Source organism: Diceros bicornis, chromosome 33 (assembly GCF_020826845.1).
Source record: "Diceros bicornis minor isolate mBicDic1 chromosome 33, mDicBic1.mat.cur, whole genome shotgun sequence".
Taxonomy (NCBI): domain Eukaryota; kingdom Metazoa; phylum Chordata; class Mammalia; order Perissodactyla; family Rhinocerotidae; genus Diceros; species Diceros bicornis.
Window position 1 is genome coordinate 15706406 of NC_080772.1, and position 18398 is coordinate 15724803.

Here is an 18398-nt window from a genome sequence, read left to right on the forward strand (position 1 = left end):
AGATAAAACAATGAATATATACACTTACAGACTAAAACTGTATTAATTCTAAAATTCAACTAATCCAGCTGTGAATATAAATGAAAGACTCAGCAATAGAGTTACTTTTTAAAGTGCTGTTTGCTATGGGACTAAGGTATTCAATTGAATGAATTAAAAGATCAGAACAAAATAAATGGACACAAGTATTATACATTTTCATGAAAATTATATAATGAACAGTATGACTGAACGGACTGGAGCCAAAACTTAGAACATGATAATAAAAGTTGTTTAGGTAACATCAGGAGGAAATTTAAATGAACTGATTTCATCGTTCTTAGGATTACTTGATAAATGGGCAATATTTTCTTATTTCTAAAGTAAAAAAAAAAAACAGATGGTAAAATATATTACTTAAATTTATGTTACCAACAAGAAGAGCAGGAGACTCTGTTTTCCAAGTCATGGTATTTCCACTTATTTTCTTTGATTTTATAACTGTCTCTTTTTGTCTTACACCGCTCCATCCTTTCTCCTTTTACAGGGTCAGGGTGCCCACTCCCCAGCTGCTGTAATTTTTCTGCTGATGGCTCACAGCTGATGGGAGCCTGCCTGCTCAATCAGAAACTTAAGTCATCCTCATTTATCTCTTCCTGTCATCTCCACCTGCTGTTCTGCCTCGAAAACACAACTCACTTCTCTGTTTGGATTCTCTCTACTGCTCCCACCTTTCTCCTACTCACCTTTCCTGCTACAATAACCACCCAACTGGCTTTGGGTGGGACTTTCGCCCCAGTCAAATCCATTCTCGGTACAATCCTTAGAACGATCTTTTGAAAAATGGAAAACTGTTGACTTCTCAACTGGCCTTTGAAAAATCTAGACTTTTTATCATGGCTTGTTTCCTAAGTCTTTTTTTTTTACACCACTCTTACACTCACCTCAGCTTCTCTCCAGCTGTGTGGTCCTTCATTCAGTCCCTGGAATATATAAACCTCTTTGCCATCTCATGATCTTGGCACTTGCAGTTCTGTTTGCATGCAATACTATTTTCCCAAATTTTCACATATCTAGTTTTTTCTCATCTAACAGGTCTTAGCCCGAATATCAACTATCAGAGAAGCCTTCCCTGACCACATTCACGATTTTCTCTATATTAGTTTTCACAACGTATAATTATTTTTGTCTTCTCCACTAAAATATACATTCTATGAGGGCAGGGATGAGATCTCTTATGTTCTTTCTTAAATCCCATTGCGTAGCTTATATTAGAAACTCCATAAATATCTATTGAACAGATCAATGACACTCTGTTCTTCCTGAAGTGGTCCAATCCAGAAAATTAAGCTCCAGAATGAAGACAAAAGGCTTGATTACTTTTAGCTCTGCCTCTGGCCTATGATCAATGGTACAGAATTGAAAAACCCCAGCAATACCTAGTTGTAAAGAGGAGAAACAGGAAATCAAAACAATCAATGGCCACCCCTCACTCTGCAGACTGCTCTGTATATTCAACACAAATGGCAGAGGCCTAAATGATTTTGACTTGCTCATGGCTTGCAGGAAGGATTCTTTAAGAAAGCCACAACAAATGAGAAACACTTCCCAGTGGAAGCTTAAATACCTTTTAAGCCTCTCTGTAAGAGCTGCTTTTAAGGTAGGAAAATAGTATATAATTGCTGACATATTTGAACTGGTGCTAAGTCTTTGTATTATGGTCTCCAAACAGTTAAACCTCACTACCAAGCACTGTGTTTATCCTTTATTATTTAGATGTACAATACTCTCTGAAGTGTTTCATGCTTCAGTGAAAAGAAAATAATCAGAAATGTAGGAAAGTTGTTTTAACTTTTCTAATTCATATTGTGAGATGAACAAGTATTTCAAAAGAAGTTTCAACTGGCATGAATTCTATTATATAAATATAAACTCAAAGCTTAACTCTTTGAAATTGAGCAAAATCTGTTTTCTTAAATACCTATGGACTTTCTCTCCAAGGCCACATTTTTGCTTCCAGATGGGCTGGCTTATGAAAAAAGAAAGTGCAAAGACAAAGAAAGTTGATTCTCAACTAAGGAGAAATAAAAAATGAATATCATTCATAGTTGGGAGTCCATTTCTAGAAATAGAGAGGATTAGCTAAAGTTAAATTAGACACATATCCCAAAAAAGCAGATGATTAAAAGAACAAAGAAGAAGACAGAGACTAACTCCTTGATTAATGAGAAATTATATGATAGTATACTCTAAAAAAGTGAATATTGAATTTTTTAGGATGTGAGTTGATTCCAATACTGTGGCTATACTTACTGTGAATAGAAGATGGGTGGGCATGTTCATTAAAAACTTTTTTTTAATTCAAGTGTTTGAAGAAAATGGACACAAGTTTGGAATTCACACTAATGAAATGAAAGAACTTTTACAGATTTAATATTTTCTTGAATAGATATTAGGGGGAAAGCAGATATTCTGGAATAATTTTCTTCTTTTATGACTTGGTGAGTTTGAGCAGATATAGCTGACATCTGGTTCTCCATGTATTGACTCTTGTTCTCCTTGCCCATCCTTGAAGCCACCATCCTATGTTCTTGCTACCTTGACTCCCAAACTTCATGAAAAAAAACACACCAAATTGTCTCTTCTTAATCCTCTCAATTCCTCATAATCCAGTTTTCCACTTCCAATACTCTCCTGGCATTGCCTTTTGTAAGGTCCCTTTTGCCTCACCAATCAGCAAATTCAGTGGCCTTTTTTTAGGATGCTTTGAGTTGAAGGCATTGCCCACTTCCCTGAAATTCTCTCTTCTGTTGGCCTTGACATGCTCTATCTCCAGGCTATCCTTGTACCTCCCAAGCCTTTCTGCTTTGATTTCATGTTTCTCTTCTTTCTCCTTGCTTTCTTCTTCCTTGTTCTACAAACTGTCCATGGTAACCACAGACACTTGCATAAATACAAATATCATTGTTTATATCTTAAATTCTAAAGAAAATGGGAAGGACATTGGTTGTCGATTTTCTTAACTATGGTGTGCTTAAATCATCACATAACTGCCTAATTCCAAAAAGTGAAAGAAAAATGGCATTTGAGCTACTCAAAATTATTTTTAAGACTACTTTGTTGATCTATGGTTTAGCACTAACCCACATATTTCAAAACTACAGGCTTTGATGTGTTAACAAAAAGCTTCAACAAAATAAGTCATCTTCTATATTTATTTATTTATTTTTCTTTATAAAAAATGACTGTAGTTTTCCACGTTGCATTTCCTCTGACATGCCTCCTATCAGAAATTAAGTTATCATGTGTTAAGTTTTCTTTAAAGGTTTGAAATCTAGCTACTGAAGGAGATAGAAATGAGACACAAACATGATAAAATTTTATGCAGAATTTAAGAAGTTTGAACTTTACGTATAATTTGATGCTATTGATGTTCTCGTTCAAATTTTAATACAGTCAGTGCAAAGAATGGTACAGTTTATAAACATGTTATAGTGCTGTTACCAAATCAGGTTCGTTTTGCCTGTTGCTTGGAAAGCCAATCACCAAGATGACAAGTTTGCAGCAGAGAACAGGTTTATTCACAAGGTAGCCAAGTGAGGAGATGGGAGAACAAATCTCAAATCCACCTCCCCAAGAAATGGAGATTAGGGATACTTATGGGCTAGAAGGCAGGGTGATCTGAAGTGTGGGAATAGATGATTGGAGGTAAGGAGAAGTGAGGTAATTGCTGATCTGCACAAGCATAGTCAAGCTTCATGGCTCTTCATAGGGTGCATGTCCACAAAACTGTGGTGTTAGCATGATCTGAGGGTGGAGTTTTTGGTTCCCTGATGCCAGGAGTTCACCTGTCCAACACCTGTGCAGGCCCAGATGGTGGGCTGGTAGTCCCCACTGGCCCAAACCAGACAGGGGTCATTGTTAGTTCCTGAAAAACAACTCAGGCGTCTGTTACCATGGTAACCCAAGCATCAGGGAGATGTTATCTATGAGGAACCTAGTAGGAATCAGATAATATATTCCCTATCTGCATGACTTTTAAAAATATAATAAGCAGCACAGCTAACAATGGGTGGGCGAACAACTAAAGACTCTAATGAATAATTGCCTAAAAAACTTTAGTTCTCTATGTGTAGTAGATAAACAAACACATGTAGTAGATAAACAAACACATAGAGAACTAAAGTTTTTTAGGCAATTATTCATTAGAGTCTTTAGTTGTGGTGATGGGTTGTAATTAGTATTTTGGTGGTGAACATGATGTAATCTATGCAGAAATAGAAGTACAATGATGTACACCTGAAATTTTTACAATGTTATAAACCAATGTTACTGCAATAAAGAAAAAATTAAAAAAAAAATGTAAAGAACAAAAAAAAAAAAAAAAGAAAAAAAAAAACTTTAGTTCTTAGCTACCTAATCATTAATGGCTAACTGTCCACCAAATTAAGTGAGAACTACACTGAGAGACTTTATGAGTATAACAAATATGTTTCGTTAGTTCATAAATACACTTTTGTTTTACTTGTGTAATATAAGTTTTAGCCAAGTCATGTTGAAAGGAGCTTACAATCCTGCAATAGAAAAGGCCACTGGGTAAGAATGCTTAAAGAACAGAAGTCACTATAAATTTTGAGATTATGCTAGCTCATCCCGAACCTAATGAACTCTATTAAAATAGGAAATAATAGTTCTTCTGTAGTGATCAAGACGAACTGTAAGAGATCAAATCTGATGGCCAAGAAAGGGAGCAGTCAGTGTGCAGTTTGCCTGCAGGTGTTAAACTGAATTAACTAGCTAAAGCAATTGTTTTTCTATAATATTTTTCCTTCTGAGGCTAACTGCAAGTGATACATGTAGCGAACCAACAACCAAAAGAAAAATGATATGAAACGTTTTATTATCAATAAAGTGCTATATCTGTGAAGGTAACTGAAAGATACATGTAACAAACCAACAACCAAGAAGGAAAAAAAAAAAAAGATGCAAAATGTTTTATTATTGATAAAATCTGAGGTATACTTATAATGTTACTTCGAATTTCTTGAATTGAGGAAAATCTGAAACTGTAGAGTAGCTTTGCCTACTCACATGAACTGGAAATGTTTCTAACCTCGTGATTCATGAACATGTACAGCAGAGAATAACAGGGGAGGGTTTCCCCTCTGTGCCTGCTCAGGGAGCTCTCATACTGGTTATTTTCAATCTCACCCACGTAGAAGTTCAAGGGCTTTCCATTTTATACCAGCTTCCCCTATGTTTTCACAGTTCCAAACTCAATTTCTGGCACATAACAGTATCCTACACCACTGAGGCGGGGACTGTCCTCACCCCACTGAGGTGGGAATGTGCCTCATTTGTTTTGCACGATCATTGGGCAGCACCTGTGCCTCTGAACAAAGACCGTGTATGGTGCCCACTCCAACGTGTCCCCCTGGCACTAGTGACAACAGAGTTTTCTCAGAATGGTGGCTGAGAAATTAGCAAGAGTTGCCCCTGCTCCTGTGTCCACAGCTTCCCTGCAGGTCCAGTGTCCTGGTCCACAGGCCCCCTTGCTCCCTCTCCATCATCACACCTCCCCCTTCCTGCTCCACAGGGGCAGCTATAATCTTCAGTTATTTGGAAGTCAAGAGTCTGGTTCTTCATCTATTGTTTTCAATCTATTGTTATGATAAAAACATTATGATCTTAGTTCTTCATGGCTGACACTTCACAAATACTAAAGGGCATCTCTTGAGGATTAAACACCTGCCTGTTGTCTCTGCTAAGAACTCTGAAAGCTTATTTTGATATGTAAATGTGGAGGATTGCCTTCTTGCTTTTTTGCCCTGGCTATGGTGGTATTTTCTGGAAACAACTGAGGAGGAAGGACCTAGCTCCCTTCCAGGTATAAGGAATCGGAAGGGGTTGGGAGGGAGAACACAGTAGGTACTGGGATAACACCACCGCATCATAGCTAAAAGTACAGACTGCATAGGATCAAGTTCTGGGTCTACCACTAAAGAGGCAATTTATCCATTACCTAAATTGGGCAATTTATTTTACCTCTCTGTGACTTACTTACCTCACCTTTATTAGTTCCTTATGGCTGGTATATAAAATTACCAGAAACCTGGTGTCTTAAACAACAGAAATTTATTATCTCACAGTTCTGGAGGCGAGAAGTCTGAAGTCAGTTTCACTAGGGGCTGTAGTCAAGGTTTTGGCAGGGCCATGCTCATTCTGGAGCTTTAGGGGAGAATCCTTCCTTGCCTCTTCCAGCTTCTAGTGGCTGCCAACATTCCTTGTGGAGGCTTGTAGCCACATCAATCCAATCTCTGTCTCCATGACCCCATTGCCTTCTCTTCTTCATGTGTCTAATCTCCCTCTGTCTCTCTCTCTAGGAAGACATGTGATTGCATTTAGGACCCACCCAAATAATCCAGGATAACTGCCCCCATCTCATGATCCTTAATTTAATCACATCTGCAAAATCTTTTATTGCCATAGAAGATAAAATTCACAAGTTCCAGGGTCTAGGACATAAATATCTTTTGAGGGGATTGTTATTCAGCCTACTGTAAATTGGATTGATAATAGTACCTACATGAACATTAAAGGATATAATATATAAAAAGTGCTTAGAAGAAAAGTGCTTAGAATGATGTCTAGCATGCAATAAAGCACTCAATAAACGTTAGCCCATAATGGTGATGCCAATGATGATGAGGCAACAAGAAAATGCAGACAAAAAGTTTCAAAATGAACAAAATAATTTTTTAAATGAGCATACATAGAGGGTCTCATCTCCGGATTTTTGATGTGTGCCAACCTTAAAATATTATTATTCGAAGGATTGTACCTCTACACTGCACAATTGTAACCCAGTAGTTTAGGCATATGATAACATATAGCCATCTTTGGTTTTGTCTTTTGTTACTTTTCACTTGAAATTTAAATCATTTCAATAACTTCATTCATCCTGAATTCTTCCTAAGGTGAAATCAAAAGGGTGATGTGATATGATCATCTCTTTTCGCCCTCTTGTCTCCTTCCCACCTAGGATACAGACCTAATGACATTCAACATCTCTGTACACCGGTCCTGGTGGCGGGAACATGGACCTGGTTGTGTCCGAAGAGTGCTGCCCCCGTCAGCCCACGGCATGATGGACGATTACACGTACGTCTCCGTCACAGGCTGCATCGTCGACTTCCAGTACCTGGAGGTCATCCACAGCGCCATCCAAATACTGCTCTCTGTAAGTGGCATATTTTTGTCATTGTCTGATCAGAACTCTCTTTTACTGGCATTTTATATCCAAACCTTTTCATCCACCCCACCTGGTAGATAATGCCATAAAGAAGCACATGGAGAACATCCTTTAAACAATGGAAATAGCAGCAATTATGCTAGCATTAGTTATACTTAATGGCAGCTTGCATCTTTTTTCCTCTTGGTATCCAGACACTTTGTCTTTAGAACCAGTTAGTTGCTGTCATTTCTAACTTGAGATACAATCCACACCATTCAATGAAATAGTATCACTGTTCCCTGTAAGTGGTGCATTGTCCATTCACTACCTCAGGCTCTCCCACTAACACTTCTGCTACTAATTCTATTTCTAATACATTCTTTTACTAATGTGTGTTAGTTCCAGAGAAAGAAGGATGGAAACACACCTAATGGCTTGCTCAATGTAATAAACTTCATATTTCAAATACTAATTCCTTAAGAAAACAAATCCGTTCGAAGAGTCTTACACATTTTAGTGCCTAAAATTTAGTGTCAGGATACAGGTCCATATAGAGAAACAAGGAGAGGAAATGGCTTGATTGGACCACGGAAGGTTTATGTGCTGGGAACTTCTTAAAGTTAATTTCTTTCCATCAGATTGTCTCACTCACAGTTTGATCACAGTGTGAAGTGAAATTAAGATATACACCATCATCAAGAATAGTGTTCCTTTGATATCCAGCAAGGACTTGACATGTTGTCTGAGTCAACATACAATAAAGCCATTCTCAACTAAGCTTTTCACATAAACCAACCATCTCAGTTCTTCTGTCCAACTGGTTAATTAAAATCAGAATAAGAAATACAGACTCAATAATAAATAAACATGTGACAGAAATATGAGATGTATGTCAGTGAAGAATATAAGTTGGAATTATTTCTAGAAAGAACTTTGAGAAATCCTTGCGATCACTTACAGTCTCTGTTATCTACTGCTGTGTAATAAACCATTCCAAAATGGAACTACTTAAAACAATATCTATTTATTGCTTAGAGTTCTATGGGTCACGAATTTGGGTGAGGTTCAGCTGGGTAGTTCTTCTGCTCCACATAATTATTGACTAGGGTCCCCCACATGAACCTTTCAACCAGGAGCTATGCTGGGGCTAGAATATCCAAGAAGATCTCACTCATACATCTGGTGCTGGCAATTGGCCCACATTCTCCTTCACATAGCTTCTCTTTTTGCAGAAAACTTGACAGGCTTTCTGACAGCAAGGCAGCTGTGTTCCAAGAGGAGAGGTCTAACATGCAAACATTTATCAAGCCTCTGCTTGAGTAATGCTTACTATTGTCCCATTGGCTACAGGAAGTCACACGACCAAGCCCAGAGTGAATGTAGGAGGGGACTATAGAAAGATGAGAGTACCAGGAGCCGTGGTTCATTCGGGGCCACCAATGTAGCAGTCTTACCTCACTTCCATAATCTATTAATTATTGTTCTTTAACCTGCGTATGTCACCTTTTAAAATAGTTTTAGAGCACGTTTGAATTAGAATTTTTTAGAAAGATGAAAGATTAAAGTAAAAAATTTAAATGTCTTTTAGTGTTCTAGTTCAATGAAAGGCAAATTCTACACTGAATTCAAAGAAGGTTTTACCTCAATGTGAAGGAATTTTCTTTCAGAGATGTAACAGGAAATCTGATTATTCCTGGTTTCTATATATTGTCATTTGTCAATATATGTTTATCAGTCTTTCTCTATTCTCTAGTCTTTCTTTAATCTCCTAGCAGTTACAAAAGAAACTGTCACAAAATAGTCATGTTTAAATCTTTGTATTAAAAAAATATGGAGGGGCTGGCCCAATGGCATAGTGGTTAAATTTGTGTGCTCTGCTTCAGCGGCCTGGGGTTTGCATGTTTGGATTCTGGGTGCCTACCTGCGCACCGCTTATCAAGACATGCTGTGGCGGCGTACCATATAAGGTAGAGTAAGATGGGCACGGATGTTAGCCCAGGGCCAATCTTCCTCAGCAAAAAAGAGGAGGATTAGCAACAGATGTTAGCTTAGGGGCTAATCTTCCTCACAAAAAAAAAAATGGAGGCAAATTTTCTCTTAAAATTTTTCAGTCTATTTTAAGGTAAAAGAGTACTCTATTATACTAGATTCTAAAGATTCTTATTAATTTTTTTAATATTGAAACATTTTTCTAGAATCTTTCACATGCGGACAGACCCCCTCCTTTTAAAAGGAATTATTCATGGGCTGGCCGCATGGCTTAGTGGTTAAGAGCGCGCGATCTGCTGTTGGCGGCCCGGGTTCGGATCCCGGGCGCGCACTGACGGACCGCTTCTCCGGCCATGCTGAGGCCGAGTCCCACATACATCAACTAGAAGGATGTGCAGCTATGACATACAACTATCTACTGGGGCTTTGGGGGGGGGGAAATAAATAAATAAAATCTTTAAAAGGAATTATTCATAGTCAAGGGCTAAGCCATTCTGTGAAGTAATGGCATGAAGTCCAGATTTTTATAATGCAGCAGAATGCTATGAAATCAAAAAGCCATTTCTCCATAGTAACTCCCATTCAAATAAACAGCAAGGTGAAAGTATTTATTTGATAAGGAGCTGAACTGACACATAAAAACCTACACTAAAGAGAAATACTAAACGAAGTGTGTTGCCACCTGAAAATACTTGTCACTTATGAATGAATTCCTTGACATACTAGTTTAGTGAACATTCAAAGCTGTCCACCTGCGTGCATAGTCCTGACTGTACTGTTCGTTCAGCTTTCCTGCAATAGAAGGATTTGTTGCTGATCCCCGACTTTTCTTGTGCAATATACCTGCGAGACAAGATTTCCAGTATTTTGTCATTTTATATTAACATGAAATATATCCTGAAATTGTTTCGCAACTATCAAATTATGTGGTTGATTTTATATGAGTTTCTTGTATTTTCCACTTATTTCATATAAATATGTTTAGAACTGTGATTTTTTCTTCTGATGTGGGAATACTTCCTGTAACAGTTGCCTAGCATGTGCTGAGATGTCAGTCTTATTACTGAATAAAGGGGTGATGGTTGCAAGATTTAACAGCCTGTGCTGCAGCGGCAACAGCTAAGCAAACAGACAAAGGGCTTTGAGACGGACAAGGTCCCATAGGCCCTGCTGCACCAGGGGTTACCCCTGTACTTGCTGGAGGCATAGGAATATCTAGATGGACACAAGGGAGGGACCAATGGAGATGGCCAGGAAGGTGGAGGGGTTCCCTCGGGGTTTCAGGGCAGCAGCTCTCTGGCAAGTGAGAGGGAAGTATTTGAGTGATTTACCTGTGGATACAGCTCCCCTGGTGAATACTGCCTGTACAGTTGTCCTACATGAGAGTAAGGCTGGAACTGGAAGAAATGAAATCCCAGTCATAAACATTCTACAGGAACTGTGTACAAGCTTGACAGAAACAAAAAAAATAACACAACTTGTGAAGAAGGCGGTGAGCTGGGGTCCTATGTGGGACCGTCACACAAGGCTCTGAGAGCATCTGCATCCCTCTCAACTGGCCCCAGCGCAAGAGCTCAGGCCTCCTCCCAGCACCCCTGTCCCTGCACAGCAGCATTCCGCCTTGGGCTTCCTTCACAGGTGCTCAGGTTGAGCCGAGAGGGAGAGTGGGACGGGGAGAGAGTCCTGTTGCTCTAGTCTCACCCAGGCCAATAGCAGGGCTCCTGCAAGTTGTCAGCAACACCAAGTTAAAGATCAGGGTGGAATCCAAAGAAAGGCTGTGGACAGTATGAGGGGAGGAGCAAGATTTAATCTATGGAGGAGGTGACAAATCAAAGGCGGTAGCCAGGATCAAGCTGTGGGATGGTATTAGTCCCTCCTCTCCATGCTCACTGCCCCTGCCCTGGGTCATATGCTCATCATTGCGCATCTGGAGGATGGCCAATAACCTCCTAAATAGTTTTCCCGACCCCAGGTCCGCCCACCCTCACGCATGCACTTCCTCCCAGGGAGATGATTAGGAAGTGCAAATCTGATCGCTTACTTTCCTTCTGATCACCCTTCAAAAATCCCCATTACCTTCAAGATGAAATCTGAATTCATGCCTTGTCGTGTGAGGCCCTCATGACCTGCCCTTTGCCTGATTCCCACCCTTGTCTCCTGACACGCCCCTACAGGAGCCCCTCTGCCGTCTCTGCAGAGCACGACAGTTCCGAAAGCACGCCATGCTGCCCACGTGCAGCCCTCTGCTTGGAATGGCTCTCCAGGCCATCCCTTCTCCCTCTCACCCAACCTCAGCTCTTCATCCACCTGGCCGCAGTCCACTAGCAAACATCTTTTCCCCGAAAGTTTCAGGATGTGTTAATTAATTTTTTAAATAGATAATACATTCACTTAGTTCAAAAACATAAAAATATGTGCAGAGAAAATACTCCCTCCCACCCGTGTGCCCCCAATTGCCCAGTTCCCCCATCTCTGCTCCCCAACAGGCAACCAGTTCTGTTTTGTTTGTTTTTTAGTGTTATCCATATGATTCCAAAGTGTCTTTATGCAACAAGAAAATATGACTCTATATCTCTATTTGCCCCTTCAGACAGCATATGACGTGCAGTTCTGAAGTTTTTCTTTTTTTTACTTATTACATATTTTGTAGCTATTTTCATATCAGCACATCAGTGTTTCCTTGTTTATTTGATGGTTCTCTATGGATGGACATTTGGACTGTTAACTTCATCCAAATATAATGATTTTGGATATATATAACATATATATACATAACAACATGTGTAACATACATATATACCTAACATAATATATAATACATAGTATAATATAATATCAAGTTTGTATTGTAATTATATAACCATTATACACAGTGTTATACTAAATAACTGTGTGTGTGTGTGTGTGTCACTGAGAGCATTTCCTAGACCTGCCTGGCTCACTCACCCCCAGGCTGTGCCATGTGAGCACACTGTTCTATAATCATTGAGTCTCTGGTCTGTCTATCTACCAGAATGAAGGCTCCTTGCAGGCTGGAATTGTGTCCTTTTTTCAGTTGTTCATTTCTGTTGTCCTAGCTGAGTGATGGCACATAGAATTTGTTAAATGAGTAAATCACCAACCAACAAGAGATTCCAAAGTCTGAAGTGGGTAAACACAAAAGGAAGACTCTATCTATCAAAAACTGGCAGCGGTGAATGCAGACAAAATGCAGAAGCCGGAGGGAAAATTCCCTTCATCTGCGAAATGAAGGGAATGTGGGCAAAATGTTCTGCACAGTGCTTGGCACGGAAGCACTCAATAAATATCAGCTTTGTATTGTTGGTACTGATGCTATTTCTGCAATTGCCCTTTGCCTGTCCCTCTCCTATCTAGGCTGGTCCTTCTTCAAAGACCAAAGCGCTCCATCCTGGTGGTACTCTATCTGTTGAACTCTTAGTTTTTTAATCCCACACCTGACACCCAGTTCCTGCATGAAAAATGTCATTCCTATGACGTTCATAGGACACACAATCATAAATCTCTACTCTGAGGACCGAACTTTTGTTTAATATGTGTTCTTCCTAGAATTCTTTCCTACCTGTGCCTTTCCAGAGCATTTGGCTGACTGAGGATACTTCATATTTGCATGAAAAGATCTCAGAATTACTTCAGTGAAACAAGACTTAAAGCAGCCAGTTAAAGGCCAGTAGTGAGCTCCTGAGGGCTGTGACTTTGATTCCTTATTCACCCCATGTCCCTAATGTCTAGGGCTTTGTCTAGCTCCCCGGCTAGCTACTCATTCAGTTGTTAAGTAAATTGTATAAATTTTCTGGATTTTAGATTTACAAAACACAAAGTACATAATTTTTAAACATTGGACATCATTTAATGAGACTATGTCTTGATTTTGTTTCATACCATTTGGTAAGGAGAACCCATCCAGAAAACATGCTCTCAGACTATTTCTGATGCGGATGCTATTTGAGTGGACTGGTGAGGGCCCCCAGGTGCAGGGAAAAGAAAAGTCAATCAGTTCCAAGACTACAACTCAACCTTGGAATTTGTTCTTCCACATCCACGTGTTCTTTGTTGTGAGCATGACTTCACTAGTTTGGCCTACCTTAGTTGCTTTGCTCCCATTAAGGGGAGTATCAAAACAGTTTCTGGTGAAAATTTAAAACTATGTCTAGTTAAATTCCAAACACTAAACGGTACATATTTTCAAATCGGATTCTCACTCTGGAAATGTAACACTACAGATTTAAAGAGGAAACATATATATGACATTAAATACTACAACCCAAAATATAACACTTTTTCTACTAGAGAGTATGGATAAAATATTTCTGGTTGAAAGAATCTCTATTAGCATTTAATATCATTCTACAGTGCTATATTTGTTCATTTAATTCCCAAACATCTGAACATGAAATCATATAAAACTAAAACAAAGTAATTAAAATTCATATTTGCATCACATATGACAGGCAAAAGGTCATATCCATAACACATGGTGAAATCATTTAAATAATAATATGAAATATTAATAATCAAATCAATGAAGAATATGAACAAATGTAATCATATAAGAGAAAATCCAAATTGTAAACAAAGGTATAAATTATGATTATCCTTCATAGTAACTTGAAATGTGCAAATTAAATTTGAAAAATTTTCACCAATTTAGCAACTTTAAAAAAATAATAACACATAACATTGATGGTAAATTGTTCCTTACTTATTTATAAAGACAATCTTTATTGCAAGGACCAATAACATGTCCGTAACTTTTGGCCCTGTAACGCTACTCAGTGGAATTTCTCCTAAGAAAATGATACAACAGAAAGGAAAAGCTACCTGCACGATGTTCCTTTCACTGTTATTTATAATAGCAAGCCTGTGTATGTCTAAACATATACTATTAAATACATAGTATAACAATTTACATATATCTTCATGATTATTGGATAGATAGCAATAACTATGTTAGTTTTTAAGACCACGTATATAATGTGGAAAGGTATTTATGATTTAAATAAGCAGTCAAGGAAGAGAAGTAAGATCCAAAAAAAAGACACAGAATTCTGTATATGTTTTCCAAAAAAAAGTTTTTAAATATTTTATCACATTTTCAATAATACTGTTTAATCACCATATGATTTGTATAGAAGAGTGGAAGAAATTTTACAATTGTTTTTCTTAGATTATTAAATATTCCTATATCTCATAATATTTATTTGGTCATTTGGAGGCACTCTTAAATCCTGGTTATTACTAGTTATCTGTTTTAGTGGACTGCCCAGTTCTGAGGTCAAAGGTCAATAATAAAATATGCAATTTAAGTCCCTTTTTAATTTTCAAGATTATTTTCTGATAAACAGATCCATATACTCATGTTAACTATCAGACAAGATATGTATATTTTAAAGGAACTCATTTTTATAACAATTAGACAAATCCTAATCTCTAAACCTGGAAGAGATCTTTAAAACTTACCTTACCTCTCTCTCCTTGTAGCTAATTTTACCTGTATATTGTCTTGAATCCTCACTGTCAAGATATTCTCCTTCGCATCTGATAGGTGAAAAGTCTCATTCTTTAACGTCTTTGGAGGTTGTCACCATGGTCGGAGCTGGGAGTCAGAGCGCTCTGAGAATTGGTCTTCCATCATCCCCGTGTTCTTAGCATTGCATCTATCTAGTCACGTCAACATTCATCACTGTTCTCTGTCCTTCATATCAGGCACATTCAGCTTAAAGATAAATTAAAACTCAATAGAGAAGGGTGAAAGGTAACAGTAAACTACAAGATATCCTGTGGAATATTTATCCTCAAAAGGCTGTATGGATATCTGTTCCATCTTCTTAAGTAAATGACACAGTGACAGGAGCAGATAATACTATTGTTAATTCAGTAACATACGCTCACACAAGATAGGAATGCAAGTCAAAAGATAAGCTTTGGAAATAAGTTCCAATTGCTGTCAATTGTACCCCTCCAAAAATGTAAATATAGCTAAAAGGTTTTTTTGTTTTATTTCTGTGTTAACATTTGCATTTCTTGAACAAATTCTGAAAGTAGCTTGAAACTACTCTGAGTGCTTTGCAAATATAAACTCATGTAGTCCTCAAAATGACTCAAGTAGGTATTATTTTATTCATTTTACGAATGTGAAAACTGAGACACACGGAGAAGTTAAGTAATTTGCCCAAGGTCACACGGCTTGTGAGTGAGTGAAGCTGGACCACAAACCCAGGCAGATGGACTTCAGAGTCCATGGTCTTAACCACTTTGCTGAGCTTCCTCATGACACTGGAAAGAGAACCTCCAATATCCCCACAGCCCTTTGCTGAGGTCAGAGGTAAACTCTTAGAGCTGTAAGGCTGTGGATCTCCTATTGTGTTGATAGGGTTTACTCAGCACCTTCAGTATTTGAAAGTAATAGAAATCAATTAATGATTATCTGATAGTTAAAAGATTTACGGAATCAATAGTTCAAAATGTTTCCTTCCACCCTTGAAAACATCTCCCAACCACCTTTTTGTTACTAAAAATGGAGGATATCAACACTTGTAAAATGGTAGACAGATCAGACTCTGTTTTCTCTTGCTTGTTTTCTGGGGCTTTCTAGGTGACAGAATGAGGAAAGAAATCACGGTCATCCTCTCCTGCCCTAAATTCTTCCCAGAATCACCCTTTCCCCTGGAGAATCCATTTTTATATGAAATAGATGAGTTCTACCTACACCAAATTTCAAGCAACTTCTAAGTGCTGCCTAGAAGTATTAAGTATTTAGATCAGTTAGTTCTTATACACCATCTCTCATCTCTATATTCAGTTCCATCCTCAGAAAACTGAGTCAACAGTTTTTATTAAAGTTCCATATAGGAATCATTTGTTGGACCATCAAAATATTGAAAGGGCTTTGTGGTTGTGTGGGGAGAATTGCCATGTCAACAATTCTGAAAAGGCTTTGGCAGAGACATTTGTGTTCAGGAACCAGAATATACCTGGTCAGTAAAATTGTTTGGGTTTGAAAGTGTTTGGTGAACTGTGATTTTCAGTCATTGCTTTCTCGGTATTCATGTCTATGCAGTGTACTCTCTCTGTCTTTGAAATATGCTTACTTTTTTTAACATATTGATATATAATTCACATACCAGATAATTCAACCATTTAAAGTATAGAATTCAATAGTTTTCAATTCACAGATATGTGCAACCATCACCATAGTCAATTTTAGAACATATCCATCACCTCAAAAAGAAACCTGTATGTGTCTTTAAATAAGCTCTCTACCCCCTTTCTCCCTCTTTTCCCCTTCTGAGACTTCAATGATGCATGCATTATTTCTTTTGATGATATCCCATAATTCCCAAAGAATTTCTTCATTCCTTTTCATTCTTTTGTCTTTTTGCTCTTCTGATTGGATAATTTCAATTGACCTGTCTTCTCCCTCGCTGATTCTTTCCTCTGCTTGTTCAAGTCTTTGTTAAAGCTCTCTATTGAATTCTTCAGTTTAGTCATTGTCTTCTTCAGCTCCAAAATTTCTGTTTGGTTCTTTTTTATGTTTTCTATATAAATGTATCACATCAACACATTGCATACCTTAAACTTACACAATGTTATATGTCAACTGTATATAAATAAAGCTGAAAAATATTAAAAGATAAAAAAGAAATTTAAAAAAAGGAAACCTGTACCCATTTAGCTGTCCCTACCTATCCCCTCTTCCTCCCCAACCCTAAAGAGCTACTAATCTACTTTCTGTCTCTATAGATTTGCCTGTTCTGGACATTTCATATAAATGAAATCATTTAATATGTGATTTTTTGCGTCTGGCTTCTTTCACTTAGCCTATTTTCAAGCTTTACCCATGTAGCGTGTATCAGAAATTCGTTCCTTTTTATGGCCAAATAATATTCTATCATACATTTACTTTTAATACTTTTGTCTGTTATAAATATATGAACAATATTTAGCAAAATTTTGAGAACTACAATTCAAATGTATATAGCCCTCACCTGCTCACTGATAAAAACCTAAGTGGAATTTAGGCAATCCAGCATATGTTTTATCTAAATATATAGCCATGTTTTAGAAACATCTAGGTTAATGATAGCAATGCTCAGCTCTTATGTAGATGTTCAGTCTTACATAAATCTAATACTAATATCTATCACTTATACACAGCATCTAGCTTTTAACAGCTTAAAACATGTGGACATTTAAAGTTTATGTTCCTGCTATACCATAACATTCTCCTTAATAACATGTGTATGATTAGGTCTTATTCTGTATGTTAATTAGTTATCACAGACGTTTATGTTTCAAACCATAAATCTACACTATTTCCAAAGAACAGCATCCAGTCTCCCAAGGCCCAGATGCTCATGATTATCTCAGATGTGTTTGCAGATCTTCATAAATTATTACTACCCTACTAGTTTCAAATAATCTGTTAAACATTGATTATTAAATGCAAAAGTGAGTTATGACATTTGGTATGTTTAAATACAGTTTCATGAGAGAAATGTAAAGCTTAATTCAAAATCACATCTAGCACAAAAAAAACCCATTGATATAGAAAATCTGAGTATGTTCAATAATTAAGACAAACATTGTGACTGTAGGCTTATGGAGATATTAGAAGGAAGAAAGTTAATTTTATTGATGCTTTACTTAGGGTAATTTAATGTCATTCAGATGTTGGCAGACATTTCATCTTTAGCCCTAGGTAGGAATAATTATTAGGTTGAAAAAGAGTAGCTTTAATAATAACAAGAATTAATTCAAAAACATTTACACTCTCACTTTCAAAGACAAAATTTTGTATAAATTCCATAAAGATAATCTTGTTATGTCATTTTTTTGTATTCGTTCTAAATGAAAATAGGCAGTTTCTCATTCATTCAGAAAAACCCTCAGTAAGCCCCTACTCTACTCAAAGCCTTTGGAATAAGAGGATGGGAACAAACTAAACAAACAAGTTGAATTTGACATGGTCCTCCTCATGGTATCTTTCCGTATACTAGGGGAGATCAGGCAGGCAATCAAATTGCCATTACAGGACAGAAAATGAGGGTTCCATAATTAAGTTTCTAAGTGCCACTGGGGCTCACAGCAGGAAGTAACATTCAGGGAAGCTGTGATATTTAACCTTAGTCTAAAGAGTTCACTCTTGCAAGTGAACTTTTTTTTTAAGGACCAAACT

At 37.5% G+C, this 18398-nt stretch overlaps 1 protein-coding gene across 3 annotated transcripts in view; it reads left to right on the top strand.

Annotated features, from left to right (window-relative positions):
• Positions 1-18398, top strand: part of NKAIN3 (sodium/potassium transporting ATPase interacting 3) — a 605922-nt gene that overhangs the window by 457648 nt on the left and 129876 nt on the right. For all 3 annotated transcript variants that reach the window (XM_058528768.1, XM_058528770.1, XM_058528769.1), the window contains exon 4: positions 7022-7219. In XM_058528768.1, the coding sequence (XP_058384751.1) occupies positions 7022-7219 (198 nt within the window). The remainder of the gene's footprint in view (positions 1-7021; positions 7220-18398) is intronic.